The 20,629-nt window shown below is 62.0% G+C and overlaps 1 protein-coding gene across 1 annotated transcript in view; it reads left to right on the forward strand.

Annotated features, from left to right (window-relative positions):
* The window catches only part of AJAP1 (adherens junctions associated protein 1), an 82,047-nt gene that overhangs the window by 38,810 nt on the left and 22,608 nt on the right, over positions 1–20,629 (forward strand). The window contains exon 3 of the mRNA XM_040987592.1: positions 2,146–2,945. Coding sequence (XP_040843526.1) covers positions 2,146–2,945 — 800 coding nt within the window. The remainder of the gene's footprint in view (positions 1–2,145; positions 2,946–20,629) is intronic.

The following is a 20,629-nucleotide window of genomic DNA, read 5'->3' on the forward strand; positions in this document are numbered from 1 at the left end:
TTCCTGCGTAACAGCTGGGTGCCTGGGAGTGAGAGTTTCTATGGTAACCAATTACAACCCGTGATTGGGGAAAACATCTCAAAAACATCCCGTATGTGAAGTGATGCTGGGCACCCAGCATGTGCTTAGGAGCCCTGGGTTTCCTTTCAAGTCCCAGCGGCTGGAGTGTGCTTGTTGGTGCTTTGGGGCTGGAGGAAGGGTGGTAGTGGAGATGTTATGGAGGCCTGCGGAGGCATGGTGGAGTCTGGTGTGAGCTGGTGGGGTCTGGTGTGAGTTGATGGGGTCTGGTGTGAAGTGGTTGGTTCTAGTGTGAGTTGGTGGGTCTGGTGTGAGCTGGTGGGGTCTGGTGTGAGTTGGTGGGGTCTGGTGTGAAGTGGTGGGGTCTGGTGTGAGCTGGTGGGGTCTGGTGTGAGTTGATGGGGTCTGGTGTGAGTTGGTGGGGTCTGGTGTGGGCTGATGCCCCCAGCATCATCTCAGAGATGAGTCTCCTTCCTTTGGGGCCTGATTCCCAGCTGGCTGTCCAGGTTGGACGAGCCACCCAGAGGTGCAGGGTGCCTCAGGGGAGCTGTGCTCTGCCCTGTTTCCGGGCGTGGGGATGGTCCGGTCCTTGTGCTGAGCCAGGTCGCTGCATGGCAGGGTGGCTGGTGCTGAAAGCCCCAGCCGGGCGCCCTGTGTGCAGGCATTAGCATAATGAGCAGGCCTCATTTCTGCAGCGAAGCACTGGCAGTCTGATTAAAAACTGAGGCCTTATTATCTGGAGATTGGTCCTTCGTGGTAATTAGCGCTCATTAACACACGTTTCTTTCTCTCATCATCCCTGTGACCCTGGGAGAGCAGCTTGTTCCGACAGCAGCCAGTGTCAGCCCCGGGCATGCCACGCAGGAGGCGAGGGAGGCCCGGCATAGAGCTGCACGCCCTCACGTGGCACACGGGCCGGCCTGACACACCCATGCACCGACCTTCCCACGGACACACACACTCAGCTGCACGCCCTCACGTGGCACACGGGCTGGCCTGACACACCCATGCACCGACCTTCCCATGGACACACAGCTCAGTGTTGGAGACGCAGTGGCATGCCGGCACTCTCATGTTTGCATTGCGCACACTGACACGCAGCTCGCTTCTATGCATGCTGAGCTCCCGAGCACACACTATTCATTCTGCCATAGATGGCAGATGCCCGCTGTGTGCGTGTGCCTGGCTGAGCTGCACTGCAGGTGGGGGCTGGTGCACCTGACGCCCTTGCCACTGTCAGCGAGTTTTTGGAGGCGCCCTAACTTTCAGGCTGCTGACGGAAACCGACTTTGAATGGCACCTGTAATCACCTCTCAATTGTCGCTGCTGGGGAGCAAGGATGTGGCTTGGCTCCTGTGTGAGCATCTCAGCCTGTCTGGAGGCACCCCAGCCCTGGGGGACGGGTGGGGGGCTGGCCTGAGGGGCCTGGACCAGCGGCTCCAGCTGCATCTTCCCACCCCCACCGCCGGCCCCCTCCCTTGCCAAGCCGGGCGGAGTTGGCCCTTCCTCCGCCTGCGCAAGCTGAGGTAGAGGGAGGGTTGCAAAGGGCACCCTGCACTGCGGATAAACAGCGAAAATGTCAACAGGACAAGCCTCTGGCTGCGCCTCTCAGCTTACCCCCAGCGGATCTCGCTTCCCGGGTGACACCCGACCTGGCCAGGACTAAGCAGCTCCCTGAGCGCAGCAGGCCGGGTAGCACCTCACGCAGAGACACACGCGTTCAGCCAGAAGGCTATGTGCAGGGCGGGGGCCACAGGCAAGCGTCTGGGAGTCTGCAGCTCAGTTCTGCCCAGGCTCCGGGGAGGGCTCTGGCCTCTTGTGACCAGTACAGGAAGGTGCCTGGCCCGGAAGCCCACCTGGGGCCTGGGGCCGGGCCATCACCTCCATTTGTGGCCTCCTTTTGTTGCCCTGTGTCAGAGCTGACCCTGGTGTGGGTGTCTGGGGCTCAGTCTTCCCTCCCCTGGAATGGGCAGCTGCTTCGTGTCTGGTGCTAGGTCAGAGCTGTTGATCGCCGCGCAGCCGGGGCTGGCCTAGAGGGGCCCACAAGGACACACCCGAGCCGGCTCCCAGCCCGTGTCCCCTCTCCCCAGCTCCCGTGGTGACCACTCCTCTCTCTCTCCCACACAGCTCCATGTCCATCCGCCGGTCCCTGGGAAGCCACGCGTGGATTCTGATGGCCGTCCTGCAGCTCGCTGTGGATCTCTCATGCTGCGAGTCACGGGGCCCTGGCCCTGACTTCCGGCTGCTTCCCCGGCCGCCACCCCGGCCACCTCGGCTGTGGAGTTTGAAAAGCGGACAGCCGGCCAGGCCCGCCGCCACCCAGGTGTGGAGCCCCCGGCCAGCCCGCGGGGAGCGCCTGCACGGGCTCATGCAGGCTGCCCGTGCCAAGCGGGCCCACAGGCCCAGGGACCAGGCGGCTGCCCTCGTGCCCAAAGCGGGGCTCGCCAAGCCCCCAGCCGCCGGCCGTTCCAGCCCCTCACTCGCCTCCCCTGCCTCAGCCTCGGCCCCAGCGGCTGCAGCCGGCAGCAGCGCAGAGCGGAACAGCCTCCTGGGCAGGGCCAAGAGGCAGGTGCAGAGGCAGGGCTTCAACAACTTTGACTTCCGGGGCAGCCGGCCCACCACAGAGCCCGAATTCATTGCCTGGGGCCCCACGGGGGACGAGGAGGCCCTGGAGTCGAACACCTTTCCGGGCCTCTTTGGCCCCACCACAGTCTCTGTCTTGCAAACACAGAAGACGACAGCGGCTGCCACCACCACTGTCACCACCACCACGGCCACCTCGTTGACACTACAGACTAAGGGGATAACCGAGCCCCTGGATCCCGGGAAAAGGATCCCCTTCGGGCTTAGCACAACGGAGCTTCCTACCAGTCCTGGCAACAACGGCAAAGACATCCAGACACCTCGGATCCTGGGGGACACGTCAGGTAGGACCCCAGGCTGGGTGGGGCAGAAGGATACTTGGGCCGTGGGGCTTCGGGCGTGACTGAGCCAGCAGGTGCAGCTGGAGCTCCAGCAAAGGATGAGTCAGAGAAGGCCTGAAACTGTCCCGGGCCACGGCTGCGTCTCGGGAATCAGAATTTTGTGAAGGAGTTAAGGGCTCTGGTGGGGTCTTCAGATGCCCACGCCCCTGCAGTTGTGAGCTTTGGGGTGCAGAGGAATGGCCTGACGGGCCTTGGGGGCCAGGCGGGATGTGGCCTCAGTGCAGGACAGGAGGCGGTCATGGGGAAGAGGGAGTTGTCTGGCTTCAAATAGGAGCTTCTCTGGGCTGGGCTGGGCTGGGCTGGGCCTGGGGCTGGAACTGGGCTGTGCTGTGCTGGGGTGTGCCTGGGGCTGGGCTGGGCTGGGGTGTGCTTGGGGCTTCTCTGGGCTGGGCTGGGGTGTACCTGGAGCTATGCTGGGGTGGGGTGTGCCTGGGGCTGGGCTGGGCTGTGCTGTGCTGGGGCTGTGCTGTGCTGAGCTGGGCTGGGCTGTGCTGGGCTGGGGTGTGCCTGGGGCTGTGCCTGGGGCTGGGCTGGGGTGTGCCTGGGGCTAGAGCTGGGCTGGGGTGTGCTGGGGTGGGCTGTGCTGTGCTGTGCTGGGCTGAGCTGGGGCTGAGCTGGGCTGGGCTGGGCTGGGCTGGGCTGGACTGTGGCTGGGGCTGAGCTGTGCTGTGCTGTGCTGTGCTGTGCTGGGCTGGGCTGGGGCTGAGCTGGGCTGGGCTGGGCTGGGGCTGAGCTGGGCTGAGCTGGGCTGGGACTGAGCTGGGCTGGGCTGGGCTGGGCTGGACTGTGGCTGGGGCTGAACTGGGCTGGGCTGGGCTGGGGTGTGCCTGTGGCTGGGCTGGGCTAGGCTAGGCTAGGGTGTGCCTGGGTCTGTGCTGGGGTGGGGTGTGGCTGGGGCTGTGCCTGGGGCTGGACTGGGCTGGGCTGGGCTGTGCTGGGCTGGGGTGTGCCTGGGGCTGTGCTGGGCTGGGCTGGGCTGTGCTGGGCTGGGGTGTGCCTGGGGCTGGCCTGGGGCTGGGGTGTGCTGGGCTGGGGCTGGGCCTGGGGCTGGAATGGGCCTGGGGCTGGGCTGGGCAGGGCTAGGCTGGGCTGGGGTGTGCTGGGCTGGGGTGTGCCTGGGGCTGGGCTGGGCTGGGGCTGGGCCTGGGGCTGGGCTGGGGCTGGGCTGGGCCTGGGGCTGTGCCTGGGGCTGGGCTGGGCCTGGGGCTGGCCTGGGGCTGGGGTGTGCTGGGCTGGGGCTGGGCTGGGCTGGGGCTGGGCCTGGGGCTGGGCTGGGCCTGGGGCTGGGGCTGGGCTGGGCTGGGCTGGGGCTGGGCCTGGGGCTGGGGCTGGGGCTGGGGCTGGGCTGGGCCTGGGGCTGGGCCTGGGGCTGGGCTGGCCTGGGGCTGGGCTGGGCTGGGGCTGGGCTGGGCTAGGCTGGGCTGGGGTGTGCTGGGCTGGGGTGTGCCTGGGGCTGGGCTGGGCTGGGCTGGGGCTGGGCTGGGGCTGGGCTGGGGCTGGGCTGGGGCTGGGCTGGGGCTGGGCTGGGCTGGGGCTGCAGCTTGTTCTGGCTTCAGTTCTGTTGTTGTAATCCTGCCACTGGAGCCGTTGTCCTGGCCTGACTCTGAAGTATCCCCTTGTGTGGAATCTGGTTCTTCGCCTTCTTCTTATTACCCAGCTGGAGCTTGTCCCTGCCTGGGTAGCTGTGGGGAGAGACCTCAGAGCCTGGCACCTTGTCACAGTCCCCACCTCCTGGGCCTCTGCTGGTCGTGCGGGGTACTCTGTGATCCGGTGTCCACCGACAGCCTGAGCCTGTGTGTCATAGACACGGCCGTGTGGCTGCCTCCAGGGATTATGATGTCCCCTGGGGGCTTCTGCATTTCAGGGTCAGCCTTGCTGGGCTGGGCCTCTGGCAGAGTCCAGAGATGAGGAGGCAAACCTATTTCCCGCGTCTACCTGCTTTGTGGCTGCATAGCATCCCGTGCGCTGGCCGAGCTCTGCCTGCAGCTGGTCAGGTGGGCAGCTGTCGGGAGCCACGTTGCTTTTCCGGGGTGGACGGCACTCTGCCTCCAGCCAGGATTTGCTTCTTGCTCCTGCCCGTTGTCCTCCAAGCTGACAGCAGCGTGTCCTGCATGGCAGAGCCTGCTGCACGGGAGGGGCTGCAAGGCGGGTGCAGCTCAGGCCATGTCACCGTCAGCCCCTGGAGGAATCGGTGTGCGCTGCAGTGCCTGTGGCAGGTGCTTGCAGACAGTTCACTGAGCGTTTGATTTTGCCACATGAACTCACAAGCCTTGGTTATAAGGGAGAGTGGGGCTCCCTCCCTGCTGTCACCTCTCTGTACACGTCATTTGCTATAGAGACACGGATGAGAAAACAAGTTCCTGTTTATTGCAAATTACATTTGTTATTACAAAAGTTAAACGCCCGGGACAGCATTCTAAGCCTCAGCAAATGAATTCACAGCACATTGGACGCCGCCAACCCAACCAGACAGATGCTCATCTCGGAAGAGTCACCGTCCTCCGTGATATAATCCGGTGCTAGATTAATTTGTTTAGCAAAGCAAATTCAAAAGGGGGAAATACGCGTGCTCTAGCTTCATCACGGAGGGGTGTTGGCTCCAGAAGCAGGCCGCCAGGCTGCAGAGGAGGGAGTCCGGGGTGCAGGGCCACCCTCGGGAGGAGCTGAGCAGGATCCCCAGCCACCAGGAAGTAGAAAGTGCTGAGATGGTTCGCATAGCTGGTACATGCCAGCCCCACGGGTGCTGTAGAACTGCGTTCGACACAGCAGGAGCTATTCCGGTTAGACACCACAAAGAACTGTCTGGTGACTCAGAGGCCAGCTCTCCCCTGGGCTCCTTCCAATAGGCCGTGTCATCCGTCTCCTTCTCTGGGAGGCGCAGGTGCAGGGGGTTGGGCATGGGTGAGAGAATGAGCGGTTGAAGCTTCCTGGGTGGGGCGGAGAACAGCAGTTACCACAGAGAGGCCTGGGTGCCCGACTCTTAGTGGTTTGAGGCTGAGGGTCCGGGGTGGCCCCGGGCTCGGCTGCACGCAGCTGCGTGGCACCCGCGTGGTCTTTGCTCTCTGTCTCCTTTCCTTCTAAGTAGAAGCTTGGCACAGCTTGTCCTGGGCAGCCGCTGGGTAGATGATGTGCCCAGGCCCTGCGGCGTCCCTGAGCAGCCCCTAAGGACATCCTTTGTCATGTGTCCAGCAGATGTGGTTCTGGGGACAGGACTGCAGTGCCAGAGGCTCCAGGCGCTGCCAGCCTTGCCATCCAGCCTGGAATCTGACGAGGGTTTGGGGAAGTGTCCAGCTGGGAACCCCAGAGCCAGGCTGGGTCCTGGCTTGCGTCTGGGGAGGCGTGGAGTGCGTCACTGTCCTGGGCCGTGGGTCTGTAGTGCAGGCCTCGTGGGAAGGCCTGGTTGGAGGCGACTCAGGACTCTCTGAAATCCCTTAGAGGGATCCAGCTGTAGTTACGCGGTGCGTGTCCGGAGCCTGTTGGGATGGCAGCAGCATTTGCCCCCAACCCCTGCTACCCCCTGCAAATGCTTAGCACTCCAGTCTTATTTTAGTATTGAAGGGTTGTGGTTAAAGTGGATGGCTTAGGGTGTAGACATGACCTGAATGTGACACCTGGAAGTGGGGTCTGGTGGGAGGGCTTTGGTTGGGGGCTTACCCTCGGCAGGTGGGTCTGGCCAGAGCGGGGGTCCTGTGAGCTGACAGTTCTTCAGCCGTGGGGGAGGCAGCCGGGCAGTCAGCCTGTGCCTCAGAGGAGAGCTCAGGTCCTTGCTGCCCTCCCTTGCCTGGCTTCCCGTCCCTTGAACTGGACTGACTTGGGCAGCCTGCTCGTGTCCTCGGGGCCTCCATGGGAATAACGAGTCAGTCATCTGCTAACCTTGTTGCCAAAATTCAAGGAGATGGTGCAAGCGGGTTCTCAGTGCTGGGACACATTGTGATGTGGAGGCTGGTGGGGACAGAGACGATGGTGATGGAGATGGTGGGGGTGTTGTGGAGGGTGGTGAGGAATGAGACGATGGTGTTAGTGGGAGTGATGGAGATGGTGGTGTTGGTGATGGTGTTGGTGGTGATGGGGGTGATGACAGTGGTGATGGTGTTGGTGGTGGTGGTGGTGGTGATGCTGGTGATGATGGTGATGGAGATGGTGGTGATGGTGTTGGTGGTGATGCTGGTGATGGTGGTGTTGGTGATGGTGTTGGTGGTGGTGAGGGTGGTAGCAGTGATGGAGATGGTGGTGTTGGTGAAGGTGAAGGAGATGGTGGTGGTGACGATGCTGGTAGCTGATGGAGAACAGGAGAAGAAGATGGTGGTGATGATGGTGGTGTTTGTAGGAAGATGAGGATGATAATGATGACGCTGATGGCTAATGTGCTGTTTGCTGCTGCAGCAACTTTGGGGGTCATTTGATGGGGTCATTTGATGGGTGTTTAGGGCCCCTCTAAGGTGTGGGAGGTCCTCGTCGCACGCTTGGGATGGAAAGTCACACAGAGCATGTCCCCAGGCACGCTGTCTCATGTGCATGGGAGGCCGAGGTGGCCCCAGCTCAGCTCTGTCCTCCTTGAGCGGCTCCCCTGTGGGTCATGTTCCCAATGCAGAGTCACCAGGGCTCCCTGGAGGAGAGGCGTACAGTCGTTTCCTGAGCTTTATGTGGAAACTTCACGGGGAGCTGCTGGGAGCTGCAGCCAACTGGAGCCTGCCCAGGGTTGGCAGGCCTCGGGGCTGCGGGTCCAGCCCGGGCCGGTGCCCCTCAGCTGCCCACATCTGGTCACAGCTGCTTGTGCCCGTGTTGTGCAGTGGGGGCCTCCAGGAGGAGAGCAGGAGGCCCGTAGCACTCACATCGCTGTTTGTCACTTGTGTCCAGGACACTGGCGGCTCAGGGTGCCTGGCCTGGCCATTTTTACACTGTTCAGGAATGAATTCCAGGCCCCTAGTCCTTGTCACCGTGGACAGGCTGATGTGTGTTTCCCTGCATTCCGGCAGCTGACCCAGCAGGGACACGGGCCGGCCAACCTTGGTCCACCCCAGGAGCCAGGTGCATGACATTGAGGCACTGCTTCTGCTCTTCCTCCTCCTCTCCCTCCTCCTCCTCACTCTCCTGAGATGTGCATATTTACTTTTGAAAGTCAGAGTTATGCAGAGAGAGGGAGAGAGAGAATAAGAGAGAAAGAAGGAAGGAAGGAAGGAAAGATCTTCTATATGGTGGTTGCCTAAGGAGGCACAAAGGCCAGGGCTGGGCCAGGTCAAGGCCAGGGCCCGGGGGCTTCATCCAGGTCTCCCACGTGCATGGCAAGGGCTTCCCAGGTCCATTAGCGGCGCGCTGGACTGGAAGCAGAGCAGCCAAGGCGCTACCCATGCGGGATGCTGGTGGCACAGGCTGGACCAGCCACACCGTGTCCTGGAGCATCTTGTAAAGATCAGAGCAGGAGTGGAAGTGATTCAGGAGTGGATGTGACAGGGAGAGTTGGGCCCCTCCCTGTTCTTGGAGACACCGCCACAGCGGGTTAAACACGGAGCCCCTTTTAATTAAGTCGCCGTGCTTTTGCTGCCAGGGAAGTGAATCTGTCCTTAATTTAAAGATATTTGAAGCCAATGACTCATGAACTTCAAAGTTTGGGGTGGCTTAATTAGGACAAGAGCACGCAGGAGTCAGCAGGCACTCGAAGCCACGCCCAGCGTGGACCGCGTGGACAGCGAGGCCGGCTCCGGGGTCTTCACGGCGACCCTGCCAGCCGATGGAGGTGGCGTGGCCGGTCTGTGGGCTGAGGCCTGGGCTGAGGCCGCACGGTGTGCCCCCGGCCTTGGTCTCCTCGCAGCAGAGCCATGCTTGGAATGAGGCCGGGCTGCTTAACGCCTCTGTTACCATTAGCTCTGTGTCCAGCTTCCCTTTAGCTCCCGCCCGCTGCCCCTGGCTTCCCTGGACGCTGGGCATCTTGGAGTTCTCGGTGCCCGAGGACCTGGCTCTCCTCCTAGGAGCAGGCGGGGCACCGACAGCCTCACGCCTGTGTGTTGTGGAGCCCATGCCAACATCTGTGTGCCCAGAGCTGCCTGGCCTCCTCACTGGGGCCCTGCCTGACCCCTTCGAGCTGGAACACCCCTCTTTAAAGGGGGCGTCTTTGGTGGAGTTGGTCTCGCCTTCACCTCGTGCATGGCAAAATACCGAACTGATGACAGATCTGCCTCATTCACGGTGAATCGAATTGATGGTTTCCATCCACTCTCAGGAATGGTTCCGAGCGTCGAGATTAAATATTAGACCGAAAACCATTTTTAGAGCTCTTATTCAAGTGTGTCAAGTGGACTGGTTTCAGAATTTCCGGCTTTTTGATCAATTACCCAATGAGCCATCAGGTCTATACTTAGCTGATGCGGGAAATGCAGCAGCTCGGGTGGGGGAGGGGGCGGGAGGCAGGAAGTGGGGAGCCCCCTTGCCCTCTTTGCGAGGTGCTGGGAAATCTATTCAGGACAGCAGGATACGCAAGGACACCTCCCCGCACCCGGGAGAGGTGGCAGCAAGCCCGGAGCCGGAATGTCAGGGACACAGCTGCCTCGGTCGCCTGATCCTTATTCTGGCAGTGTGGGGTCCCAGGAGGCGGGGCCTGAGGGGAGGGGCCGGGCCATGCCTGCAGACCAGGGTGGTGGGAGACGGTGGGCAGACCTGGACAGGGCCAGGAGCAGGCGTGCAGATGGCAGCCCAGAAGACCCTTCCTGCAGCTCTGCATCGCCCTACGAGTGGTCCCCTTGCAGAGTCCCCGCTGCCCACTACCGGGCAGCAGAATGCCAGGGACGTTGGCCCTCATGCTCCCTCTCTGCTGGCCAGAGGCAGCTCTTGTGGGGAGACGAGGATGTGTGCGCAGCCGTCTGCTGTCTCAGGCTGCTGGGGTCAGGCCACCGTGGCTGTGCACTAGGCACTGGTGCTACCGCTTGGGGGTGACCAGTCCCGGCAGCTGAGCTCCCAGGGCTGCTCCAGGGCTCCCCAGCTGGGGGCAGCCACCTGGTTTTGAACTCAGTCCAAAGCACAGCGTCCCACGTATCGTGGGCAGGTGCATCTGTGTGGCTGGGCATGAAGACGAGGCTTTGGTCTTGGCGCACGGGATGAGTGAATGTCACAACCCTGCCCCCACCCTCTGCTGCAGGCTGAGGACCAGAGATCAGGGAGAAGCTTCCAGAATGCCCCTTCAACAGCAGGCTGGCCAGGCTTGCCACGGAGGCAGAGTGAGGGTCGTGGCAGGGGGAACGGTCGCTGGGGCAGAGCTCGAGTCCAAGCCTCGGCCGCCTCTGTTGCCAACGCCACGTCCCGGATGGTGCCCGATGACCTGGTGGCTCTGAGCCTCCTGGCTGCACAGTGGCAAGTCATTTCCATCTCACAAGGTCATCCTGACCCCAAGCTGGAGAGGCTGCGTGTGCTAGAGCGGGCACGCAGGCATTTGGACAACGCCAGTTCAGTCGAGACGTCCACGGCGTCCACGGGCCGTCCACCCCGCCTGCTGGCCCGGCAGGGAAACTGCACGGGGCCGGTGTCGCCTTCGGGAGCTGTCAGGGCGCTCGGTGGCTGCTCCCTGCCCTTCTGCCCATGTGTGTCTCCCTTTGTCCCGGCAGCCCTCGCGTTGGCTGTGGAGGGCGACCCAGCCCACGAGCCGTGAAGCTGGCCCCTGTGTGATCTGGGCGGGCTCTGTCATGAGGTGTCCCGATCCAGGGAAAGGGACAACAGCTGATGCCCCGGTTTGTCCTCGTCCACTCCTGTTCAGTGCACCTGCCGTGAGCACAGAATCCACCTCCACCAATTTGAAAAAAAGAAAAAAAAAAAAGATTGGGGCCCAGTGTGGAAGCCTAGCAGGTAAAGTCCTCGCCTTGTATGTGCCAGGATCCCATATGGCGCCGGTTCTAATCCCAGCTGCTCCACTTCTCATCCAGCTCCCTGCTTGTGCCCTGGGAAAGCAGTGGAGGATGGCCCAACGCCTTGGGACCCTGAACCCACGTGGGAGACCCAGAGCAGGCTCCTGGTTCCTGGCTTCGAATTGGCTCAGCTCTGGCCGTTGTGGTCACTTGATGAGTGAATCAGCAGACAGAAGATCCTCTCTGTCTCTCCTCCTCTCTGCACATCTGACTTTCCAATAAAAAATTAATCTTAAAAAGCTTTTCTAAAATTGATTTACTTGATAGGCAGGGCAGTGGAGGGAGAGGCAGGATGGAAGGTTTTATTCATGGATTCGTTCCCTCAGTGGCTACCAGGGCCTGGGTGGGGCCAGCGGAGCCTGCAGCTCCAGCCCGCTGCCCGTCACGGGTCCCTGGGCCATCAGCTGCTGCTTCCGAAGCTCGACCAGAGCTGGTGTGGCCAGCACTGTGACCACGTCTGGTACAGGGTGCTGACGCCCCAAGCGGCTTCTTAGCCCACTGCCCCGTGATGTCTGCGGTTCCTCGGTGGCTTGTTTAAAGCTCAGAAGGTGATGAGACAACGCCAAGGCGAGATACACATCCGTTAGCAGGCCGCTGCTCGCTCGGCACAGTGGTGGGCAGCCCAAGGCTTGCCCCTCTGGGCGGCCGTGCCAGGAAGGTGACAGCCGTGGCGGTCCAGAAGGGCTGGCGGTACCAGCGACGCCCGGGTGTCCCGTGTGGGCGGCCCAGGGGGGCTGGCGGTACCAGCGACGCCCGGGTGTCCCATGTGGGTGGCCCAGGGGGGCTGGCGGTACCAGCGACACCTGGGTGTCCTGTGTGGGCGACCCAGGGGGGCCGGCAGTACCAGCGACACACGGGTGCAGAAATGGTTTTTCTAGGCTGGGGGTCAGATGTTGGACACTGGGGGTGAGGCAGGCCACCGTCCCCCTGAGGGCTCTGGGAGAACCTGTCCCACCCTTGACCTCGGCTTTTCCAGTGTCTGCTTGGCTCGTGCCTCGTGCCCTGACCTCTGCCTCCGACGTGGTGGAGCCCACCCCAGTGCCTGGGTTACAAGGAGCGTGTCAGTGGACCCAGGCCTTCCCCGGATGACCCAGAGTGGTCCTGGCTTCAGGTCCTTGGGCAGCCACTTGGGCTCAGACCCTGAGCCCAGGTCGGCTCCTACCCACAGGCCTGGGCTGAGACAGGGTCCATGGGCACCAGCCTGGGTTCTGCCACGGATGCTGCCCCCTCCTCCTGCTGGCTGCTGGTTTGCTGCAGCAAGGGGCAGCCACAGGGTGGGGCAGTGTATGATGGGCGGATCTCTGCTCCCTGGACTGAGCTGCCGGGAGGAGAGCTTGGCAGCTGGGCTCCTTGCACTGTCAGAGGAGTAGGGGGCAGCTGGAGGGGCTGCAGGATTGCCAACTGTCCCACGGAGCCTGGAGCTGAGCCCAGAGCTGAGCGGACAGCTGACCTTGAGCTGAGCCTGGAGCTGAACCTGGAGCTGAGCGGACAGCTGACCTCAAGCTGAGCCTGGAGCTGAGCAGACAGCTGACCTGGAGCTGAGTCTGGAGCTTAGCCTGGAGCTGAGTGGACAGCTGACCTTGAACTGAGCCTGGAGCCGACCTTGAGCTGAGCCTGGAACTGAGCCCAGAGCTGAGTGGACAGCTGACCTCGAGCGTGGCTGAGGTTTCACGTGTTTAGGAAGCAGATCTCTGCCCACGTGGATGATTCCTAGAGCATGCATGCTGATGAGCGATGGATGGGGTCTGGGGCCAGCTGTGCCAGGCACTGCTGCTGGGTGGAGCACAGGTTGGACTCAGCATGGTTCAGGGGCCTGCTGTCCTCTGGGGATCTCCGCTCCCTCAGTGGCTCCCTCGTGCGGTGAGGCGGAGGCTCGCTGGGCAGCACAGGACAGGCCTTGCTGCACTAGCTGGAGTCCCCAGGTAGGACACACCGAGACTGATTCCATGGGCCTGGGTGACCAGGAAGACAGCCCAGCAGCGAGGCCAGGCTACCCTGTGTGAGACCTGCTGGGAAGGGAGGTGGGGCTCCCTGGGGTGCCCAGGCTGACCAGGAGGACAGAGAGGAGGAGGTAGGGTGGGGGGGGGTGGGGAGGACAGGGAAGGGCGAGTGTGCCAGCTGTGTCCCCTCTCTGCCCCCACAGCCTTGGCAACATCCCGGCCCCCCTGTCACTCCCCTGTGGTCAGCGGGACTAGAAGGCAGCCCAGACCCCCTCGCTGCACCCAGGCCTTCCTTCCTGGGTCCTGCACCTCCACCTGCCCGGTCGTAGTTGGTTCCTGGGGATAAGGCCCGGAACACCTGGGAGCCGCGTTCACTTCTGCCCAGTGCCGAGTGGGCTGTCACCCGTGCGACAGCCTTCACCTGACACCCAGTGGGACTGGCAGCTAGCACGGACCGTGCTCCTGGCAGCACACGGGTCAGGGTACCTGTTGGGACTGGCGGCAAGCATGGACTGTGCTCCCGGCAGCACACGGGTCAGGGTGCCCAGTGGGACTGGCGGCCAGCACGGACCGTGCTCCCAGCAGCACACGGGTCAGGGTGCCCAGTGGGACTGGCACCAACACGGACCGTGCTCCTGGCAGCACACGGGTCAGAGTGCCCGGTGGGACTGGCGGCCAGCACGGACCGTGCTCCCGGCAGCACACGGGTCAGGGTGCCCGGTGGGACTGGCGGCCAGCACGGACCGTGCTCCCGGCAGCACACGGGTCAGGGTGCCCGGTGGGACTGGCGGCCAGCATGGACCGTGCTCCCGGCAGCACACTGTCCAGCGTGACAGACACCTGAAGTTGGCCGCGCCTCCATCTCCATGCCGAGGCCTGTTCGTGGGAACGCAGACAGTGTATTCAGTTCTTACTTTGTTGCTTGCAGACCCGGGGCCAGCTCGGGGCTATAGGAAGTGTCAGCCCCAGGGCGCCGATGGCCCCGGTGCCAGTGGGGGCTGACACCACGGCCATCACCCACAGTGTGGGAGGCCTTGGCCGAGCTGCAGTCTGGGTGCCCTTAGGTGTCCTGGGCTGAGATACCGGGGTCGGGAGGATCCCCCAGGCACGGTCCCGCGCAGCCCTGAGCTCCCACATTTGGGGGCTGCTTGCCGCCAAGCTGGAGCGGGGGGCGAGGCCTGAAGGTTTTATTTCCTGAACTCTCCTGGACGTGGGCCACCAGCTCCTCCGGGCAGCAGAAGCCCTTGGCTCTGACCTTGGGTCTTCAGATGGCGGAAAAAGGATGTGAGGACCGCTGGGGTGGGGATGCTCTGTGCCTCTAGAGGGCGCTGTTCTGAGGGGTCCTGTGCTCAGGACAGTCAGAGCTCCGAGCCAGAGTGAGCAGTGACCCACCCACCACCCCACAGCGGCCACCTGATGGCTCGGGCCATCTGGGCTGGGTGTGGAAGCTGGTATAGCAGGGAACTCTGCCCAGCTGGCCAGAGAGGGAGGTCACCTTCTTGGCAGAGCCATGGTGGCACCCACCTCCCAGAACACACCATGTTCTGCCAGCTAGAGTCGCATTGCTGGGTTGTACTGGGATGGGCCCCTCCAGAACCTGGGTGGAGAATTCCTGCCCCACCCATGCTGTGGGGACACTCCAGGTCCGTAGTACTGCTGGAAAGATGGGTCCCTGCTGTCCAAGGCTCCACGTGATATCCCAGGCCTGGTCCCTGCTGTCCAGTGTGCCATGCGACATGCCAGGGCTGTTCCCTCCTGTCTGGGGTCCCCATGCTTGTACCAAGGCTTGCTCCTGACTAGGGTCCCCGTTGCTGTACCAGGCCTGTTCCCTCCTGTTCAGGGTCCCCCGTGCCTGTCCCAGGGCCCTGCAGGTGGCAGAGGCCCACCATGAGTGTCCTTAAGGGGTAAGCACATACCTGCTGGACCCCAGCCTCCCCTTTAAAGTGTATGAGGCTGGCATGATTCCACTGTTGGGGTCCCTGTGTGTTACTGATTGGCCAAGGCTCATGTCCAGGTCCCTGGCCCCACCTGTCTGGTAGGAGGTGATGGGGTCAGTTGGCCCCAGGCTGCCCTCCTGACAGTCTTTGTGTAAGCATGGGTGTGTAGCTGGGGAGATGACGTGGGCAGAGACGGACAGCCCTTCCAGCACCTCACCCTGCAGGTGCATCTGAGCTTAACATGCTGACACTTGGCCTTGCTCAGTGCAAGACTTGGCGCTAGTTCCCGAGGGCACATGAACGGAGTATAGAGGGCGCTTTGCAGACCACTGTGTGATCTGAGGCACCCACAGGGTGGCCCTCACCATCCCTGAGCTCAGCCGGCACCAGGGACTCCCAGGGGTCGAGAGGAGGGTTTCGGGGACTTGGGCTGAGTAGTGCTTGGCCTGGAGGCCAAATCTGATCCTGCACTGACTCTAGATAAAGTGTGTGTTTGTCCAGATTTGTGCATGACAGAATTTATGTATTGATGTGAAAGGAGACTTGCAAGAGGCGGAGGCTGGGAGAAAGACCTTCTGTCCACTGGTTCACTCTCCAGATGGCACAATGACCAAAGCTGGGCCAGGTTGAAACCAGGAGCCAGGAGCTTCCTCTGGGTCTCCCATGCGGGTGCAGGGTCCCAAGGCTTTGGGCCATCCTCGGCTGCTTTCCCAGGCCACAAGCAGGGAGCTGGATGGGAAGTGGAGCATCCAGGACACGAACCGGCACCCATGTGGGGTGCTGGCGACTCAGGTACGCTGCAGCCTGATACTGGCCTTCGTAAATTAAGTTATTGGGGCAGATAATTCTCTTCATTCTGTACCTGCCACCTTGTCGTGGCCGAGTTGGATCTGTGGCACAGACATCAGGGACCTCAAATCAAGAGCCTCACTCCCCGGAGAGTCGTGCCCTGGAGCCAGCCCTGAGGGAGAGGGTGCAGGTGCTGGGCGTAAGGGAAGGGGCCCTGGCTGGCTGTGTCAGGGCAAGGTGCAGGGGAGGAAGGGAATGGGAGGGGTGACGGTGAGAGGCCGCAGGAGGCCGTGGGGTCCCAGCCGGGTGGCGCTGCTGGTAAGTGTCCCTGCAGGGGAAGTGGTTGTGTCCCTGTTGACTAGCATCGAGTCCTGCCAGTGGCTGTAGCTACTGGGTGATCCAGGCTGCCTGGGTGGGTAACTCAGAGTGTGACCAAGCTCTCCAGTCTGCGTGAAGCTTCCGGGTCTCTGTGGAGACATGGCACTGGGCCAGGGAGGCTGGGACCAGTCATGCAGACACCCCATGGGGTGGAGTGGGCATGGCTGAGGACCCTGTGTGCCAGGAGGGACCGAGCCCTTGGGTGATGGCCAGAGCGTCCGGGGAGTGTGCTGGACCTCCGAGGCCCAAGCTCACCCTGCACCCAGCGGCTCCTCCTAGCCCTCATCTGGCTCTGTGTGACCCATGGGACTGCCACAGCAAGGACAGTAGGCTGCGTGGCCCGAGCTGTGGGAACTGTTGTCGGCAGCCTTGCTTCTTCTCCTGCGGTCTCTGACCTGGGCTGGGTCCCCGGGACTGACACCCTCATCCCGTTCAAATGGCAATTGGACCGAGGCTACTTTCCCTGGGTAACCAGCAGGTGACATCGGGCTTGGGTCATTTTCTTACTGCGGTGAGGAGTCTGTGACGGGGAGGGGCCGAGGGCGGGGCTGGGCAGGGGTCCGGAGCACCAGCCCCCTCGGGCACCCACACACATCCCGCCCTGAGGAAGCTTGGGGAGCCCATCCCCATGGGGTTTTACGGGGCTGTCTGGTATGAGTGCCACCCTGCTGGTCGGGGCATGAGGCCCTGTGCTGGCCCGTCTGCTCCCCCACGAGGGCGTGTCTGGGAGCCAGGGGGCCTTGAAAGCGCTGGGGAGCCCTGGCCGAGGGGGACAGTGTTACAGGAACTGGACAGAATCTAGGGTATGCTTGTGGGGTCTTCAGTAAGGAGAGGATGTTTGGGTCCACGCACCATTTGTTCTCTGCGAGCGTTGTGGGGTGTCCTCTGTGCCCCACATCCCGGCAGCCTCTCACCACACCTTCTACGACTCACCGTGCCCTGGCAGGCCACTGGCCCATGGCTCCCGGGAGGTCCTGTGTCCACCTGCGATCATTGTGGGATGAGAACTCTCAGGTGACACAGGGCCCACTCTGAGGGTCCCAGATGTCCCTGCATGGAGACAGGCTCTCTGGGAGCTGGACCCACTGGGGGTGGGGTAGAAGTGGAGTCCACCTCCCCCTATAGGTGCAGGGCCGTCCCAGAGCCCCCTGCCAGCTGGGGGGATCACCGGCAGGTGCTGCCACTCTGCCCCACCCCACTGTCCTCCCCTTATGTGTTAGATGGTCACCTTGGCCTTCCCATGTGGCTTTGCATGTGGAAGAGACATGACTCACCCAGAGACCCCCGCCACCCCAAGCTAGTCAGCTAGCTTAGTCTCATCCTGGAGGGCACGGGGCAAGGCCTGCAGGGATGGTAGGCTTGGGGCTGGCCCAGCCTCCCTGGCCCAGTGCCACGTCTCCAAGGTGCTGGGCAGGGGAGGTGGCTGCCTTCGGCCTGCCCGGGGACGCAACATTGATGATAACACAGTTTGATGTGTATGATAGTCACCCTGGCCGTGGCCTGGGATCGGGGGCACGTGGCCTGGGATGGGGGGGGACACGTGGCCTGGGATCATGGGCGCGTGGCCTGGGATTGGGGAGCACGTGGCCTGGGATCGGGTGGGGGGGGCGCGTGGCCTGGGATCGGGGGGTGTGTGGCCTGGGATGGGGGGGGGCACGTGGCCTGGGATGGGGGGCACATGGCCTGGGATGGGGGGCGCGTGACCTGGGATCAGGGGGCGTGTGGCCTGGGATCGGGGTGTGTGTGGCCTGGGATCGGGGGCACGTGGCCTGGGATCGGGGGGCGCGTGGCCTGGGATGGGGGGCACGTGGCCTGGGATCGGGGGGGCGCATGGCCTGGGATGGGGGGCACGTGGCCTGGGATCGGGTGGGGGGGGCGCGTGGCCTGGGATCGGGGGACGTGTGTCTAGCTCTGCTGTAGCGGCACTGACTCAGGTGGTGACCTGGCTGCTGTGTTCAGAAGTTCAGACATTATCGAAGGAGCAGGTGCTGCCGGCCAGAGCCGAGGCCGCGCCAGGACCTGAGCAGGTATGCCACAGCCCAGGGCACAGCTGGGCACAGCTTCCGGGGGCCCAAGGCACCCTGAGCCCTTGGTCTTCCTCCCTGGGGTTTTGGGGGCACCCGTCCCCTGGGAAGGTGTTTGCAGGGGTTCCTACTGGAGTGACATCTGTTTCTTTGTGAATCACGGGCTCTGAGCGTGGGCCCAGGTGCCCCCAGCACAAGTGGCCTAGCTCCAGGCTCCGTGGGTCGCTGGAGGGCGGCACAGCTGTGGCCAATAGTCCTGGTATGACTGCTGGTACCCTGTGTCCCCGTTTCCCGTCCCTACCCTGGCCCCAGTGCTCCCAGCCCATGGCCCACCCCTTGGTCCTCCCTCTGCCTGGTGGGCCTTAAATAGCTTTGACTGCTCACACTCTGCCCTGACCTCACCTGTCACCCTGGGTCACTTCTATCCTTGATCCAATGCCTGCTGTCCTTTCTTGGAGCTGCATACAAGCCACCTGCCATCCACCTGCCATCTGTCCAATATGGGACCTGGGCAAACCAGGAGGTGGCCCTGCCATGCCCACCCGTAGGTGCTCAAGCCTATGGGAGTCCCCAACTCTGCCTGCCATGGGGAGGTGGGGCGTGTGGCCTGTCCCCGGCAGACGGTATAGAGCTAGGGGATGAGATGCCTGTCTGTCTCCCTGGTTCCTCACTGCTGGCCTCTCTGGGGGGCCTCCCTCGGTGGCCTGGAGCTGTCCTGGGGAGGGTCTTGGGGCCCCACGTGGCTTCCAGGAGCAAAGGGCAGTCCCAGCACAGCCAGCAGAGAGCTGGGCTCCCAGGCTGGGACCATGGACAAGGGGCGCTCTGCCAGCACCTGGAAGGGGCTTCTGCCTAGACCAGCTGCCAGGCAAACAGGCCAACCCCGCGGAGCCCGGGACCCCTCCCTGCCCAGACCCCAGCGGATGGGCACACTGGGCAGAGCCAGACCTGACTCAGGCAGCTCACACAACAGTGAGGGCATGACTGTGAGCCCCCAGTGAGTGGCCACACTGCAGTGTATGGCAGGGCTTGTGTGCGGGGGTGGGGGGGGCCCTTCCATGGTGACTTTTTTTTTTATGTGACATACGAGGATTTTTTTGACTGTTATAGATATCTCTTTTTTTTCCCCATATTGTTTCCTTCATATTTAAAGGGGGGGTATTAAGGGAGAAGGCCCACCCAATTTCCCACCCTCCCCAGGTCCCGCATGTAGAGCATGCTCCGAGGTTCTTGCTCAAGTGGTTTTGATATTTCAACAGTTATGAATCACTGCCAATCTTGCCACTCCAAGCACTATGAGGTCCTTGAAGAATCCACTGATTGACTTAGTCCATCATGGAGTCTCTGTTTGCCCCATATTTCGCTGCTAAGATATAGCTGAGATGGTTGGTTGACCTGTTCTGTCTTCTCTCTTTTCTTGGTTAGGGTTCTGAGTCCAGCATTTTGATTGGGGAGATCTCCAAAGAAACTTTGAGGTGTTCTCAAATCAGATTCTTGTATGTGCTAGCAAGTACAGGGCCTGGCACAGTCCATCGTCCCGATCAGCTGGTGGTTGCAATTGCTGGGTTGGTTCTGTTTTCGTTCCTGACTTCCACTGGAACCAATAGGTGTTCCAGTCCAGCCTGATTCTGCCCAGCACACACTCAGCCCTTGCATAAACCAGTGGGAGCTGCAGCCTAGTTGGAGAGACCCGCAATAACCCCTCCAGGCCCTCCCCCTACCCTGGTTTGCCAGTATGTGTAGCAGTAGTCCAGTCTGTCCCACACCCCATTCCACCCCAGCTGCTGTCCTAGTTTTATGCCCTCCCGTGGAAGTGGTAACCCAAGAGGGAGGAGCCCACTATTTCCCTCCCAGGCCTCTCCCACTGCCGGATTATGCACTCTCCAGATAATTCTGTGGTTTGATTTGACAGTACTGGCCCCTAGTGCTAGCTTCTGCCAGCTGATGCTGCGGCTAAGCCCAACCAACCCTCACCCACTCTAATTTTGTTTGCAGTAGGAACAATCAGCCTAGCCTGGCTTCTCCCTGATCTAGTCCACATGAGACGCACAGGTGTTATAGCCCTGCTTAGTCTGGTCTGCCCCCATCCCAGCCCATGATCTCCAGCGGGAGTAGCTGTCCAGCAAGGGAACCCTTCCTTATTCCGCTGCCGGCTCTGCCCCCTCCCTTCCTTGTTCTCATGTGTGCTATTGGGCGCTGTGGTCACTTCCGGTACAGGCAACCTCACCTTGGCATTCCGTATTGTGCACTAGTCTTTGTTGTGACTGAACCTGGCTCGACCCACACTGTTCTGGTGCTTGGATTTGCTAGTGGATGACGTGGACAGATTCAGATTGGTCTGCCCCTGACCCATGCCAATTGTATGCCAGTGGGAAACTTCCCATGGCCTGTTCTGGGCTGTTTCCTATCATGTTTCTTGCGTTTACCTGCAGGAACTGTGTCCTGCCAGAGGAGTTGCCCAGGCTCCTCCATCAGAACCTCTCCCAATGCCAGGTTTCATGCTTACCAGTGGGTCCAGGAGCCAGCCCTACTCAGTCCACCTCTTGTCCTAGCAGGAATAGTGGCTTTTCCTGACTGGCCTTCAACTCAAACTGGTTCTTGCTATTGGATGTTTCAGCCCAGCCACGGCTCATCCATACCCACATACGGCTCACACATGGCTCAGTAGGGGTT

Source organism: Ochotona curzoniae, unplaced genomic scaffold (assembly GCF_017591425.1).
Source record: "Ochotona curzoniae isolate NIBS_2020 unplaced genomic scaffold, NIBS_Ocur_1.0 contig_4792, whole genome shotgun sequence".
In the NCBI taxonomy this organism is placed as follows: Eukaryota; Metazoa; Chordata; class Mammalia; order Lagomorpha; family Ochotonidae; genus Ochotona; species Ochotona curzoniae.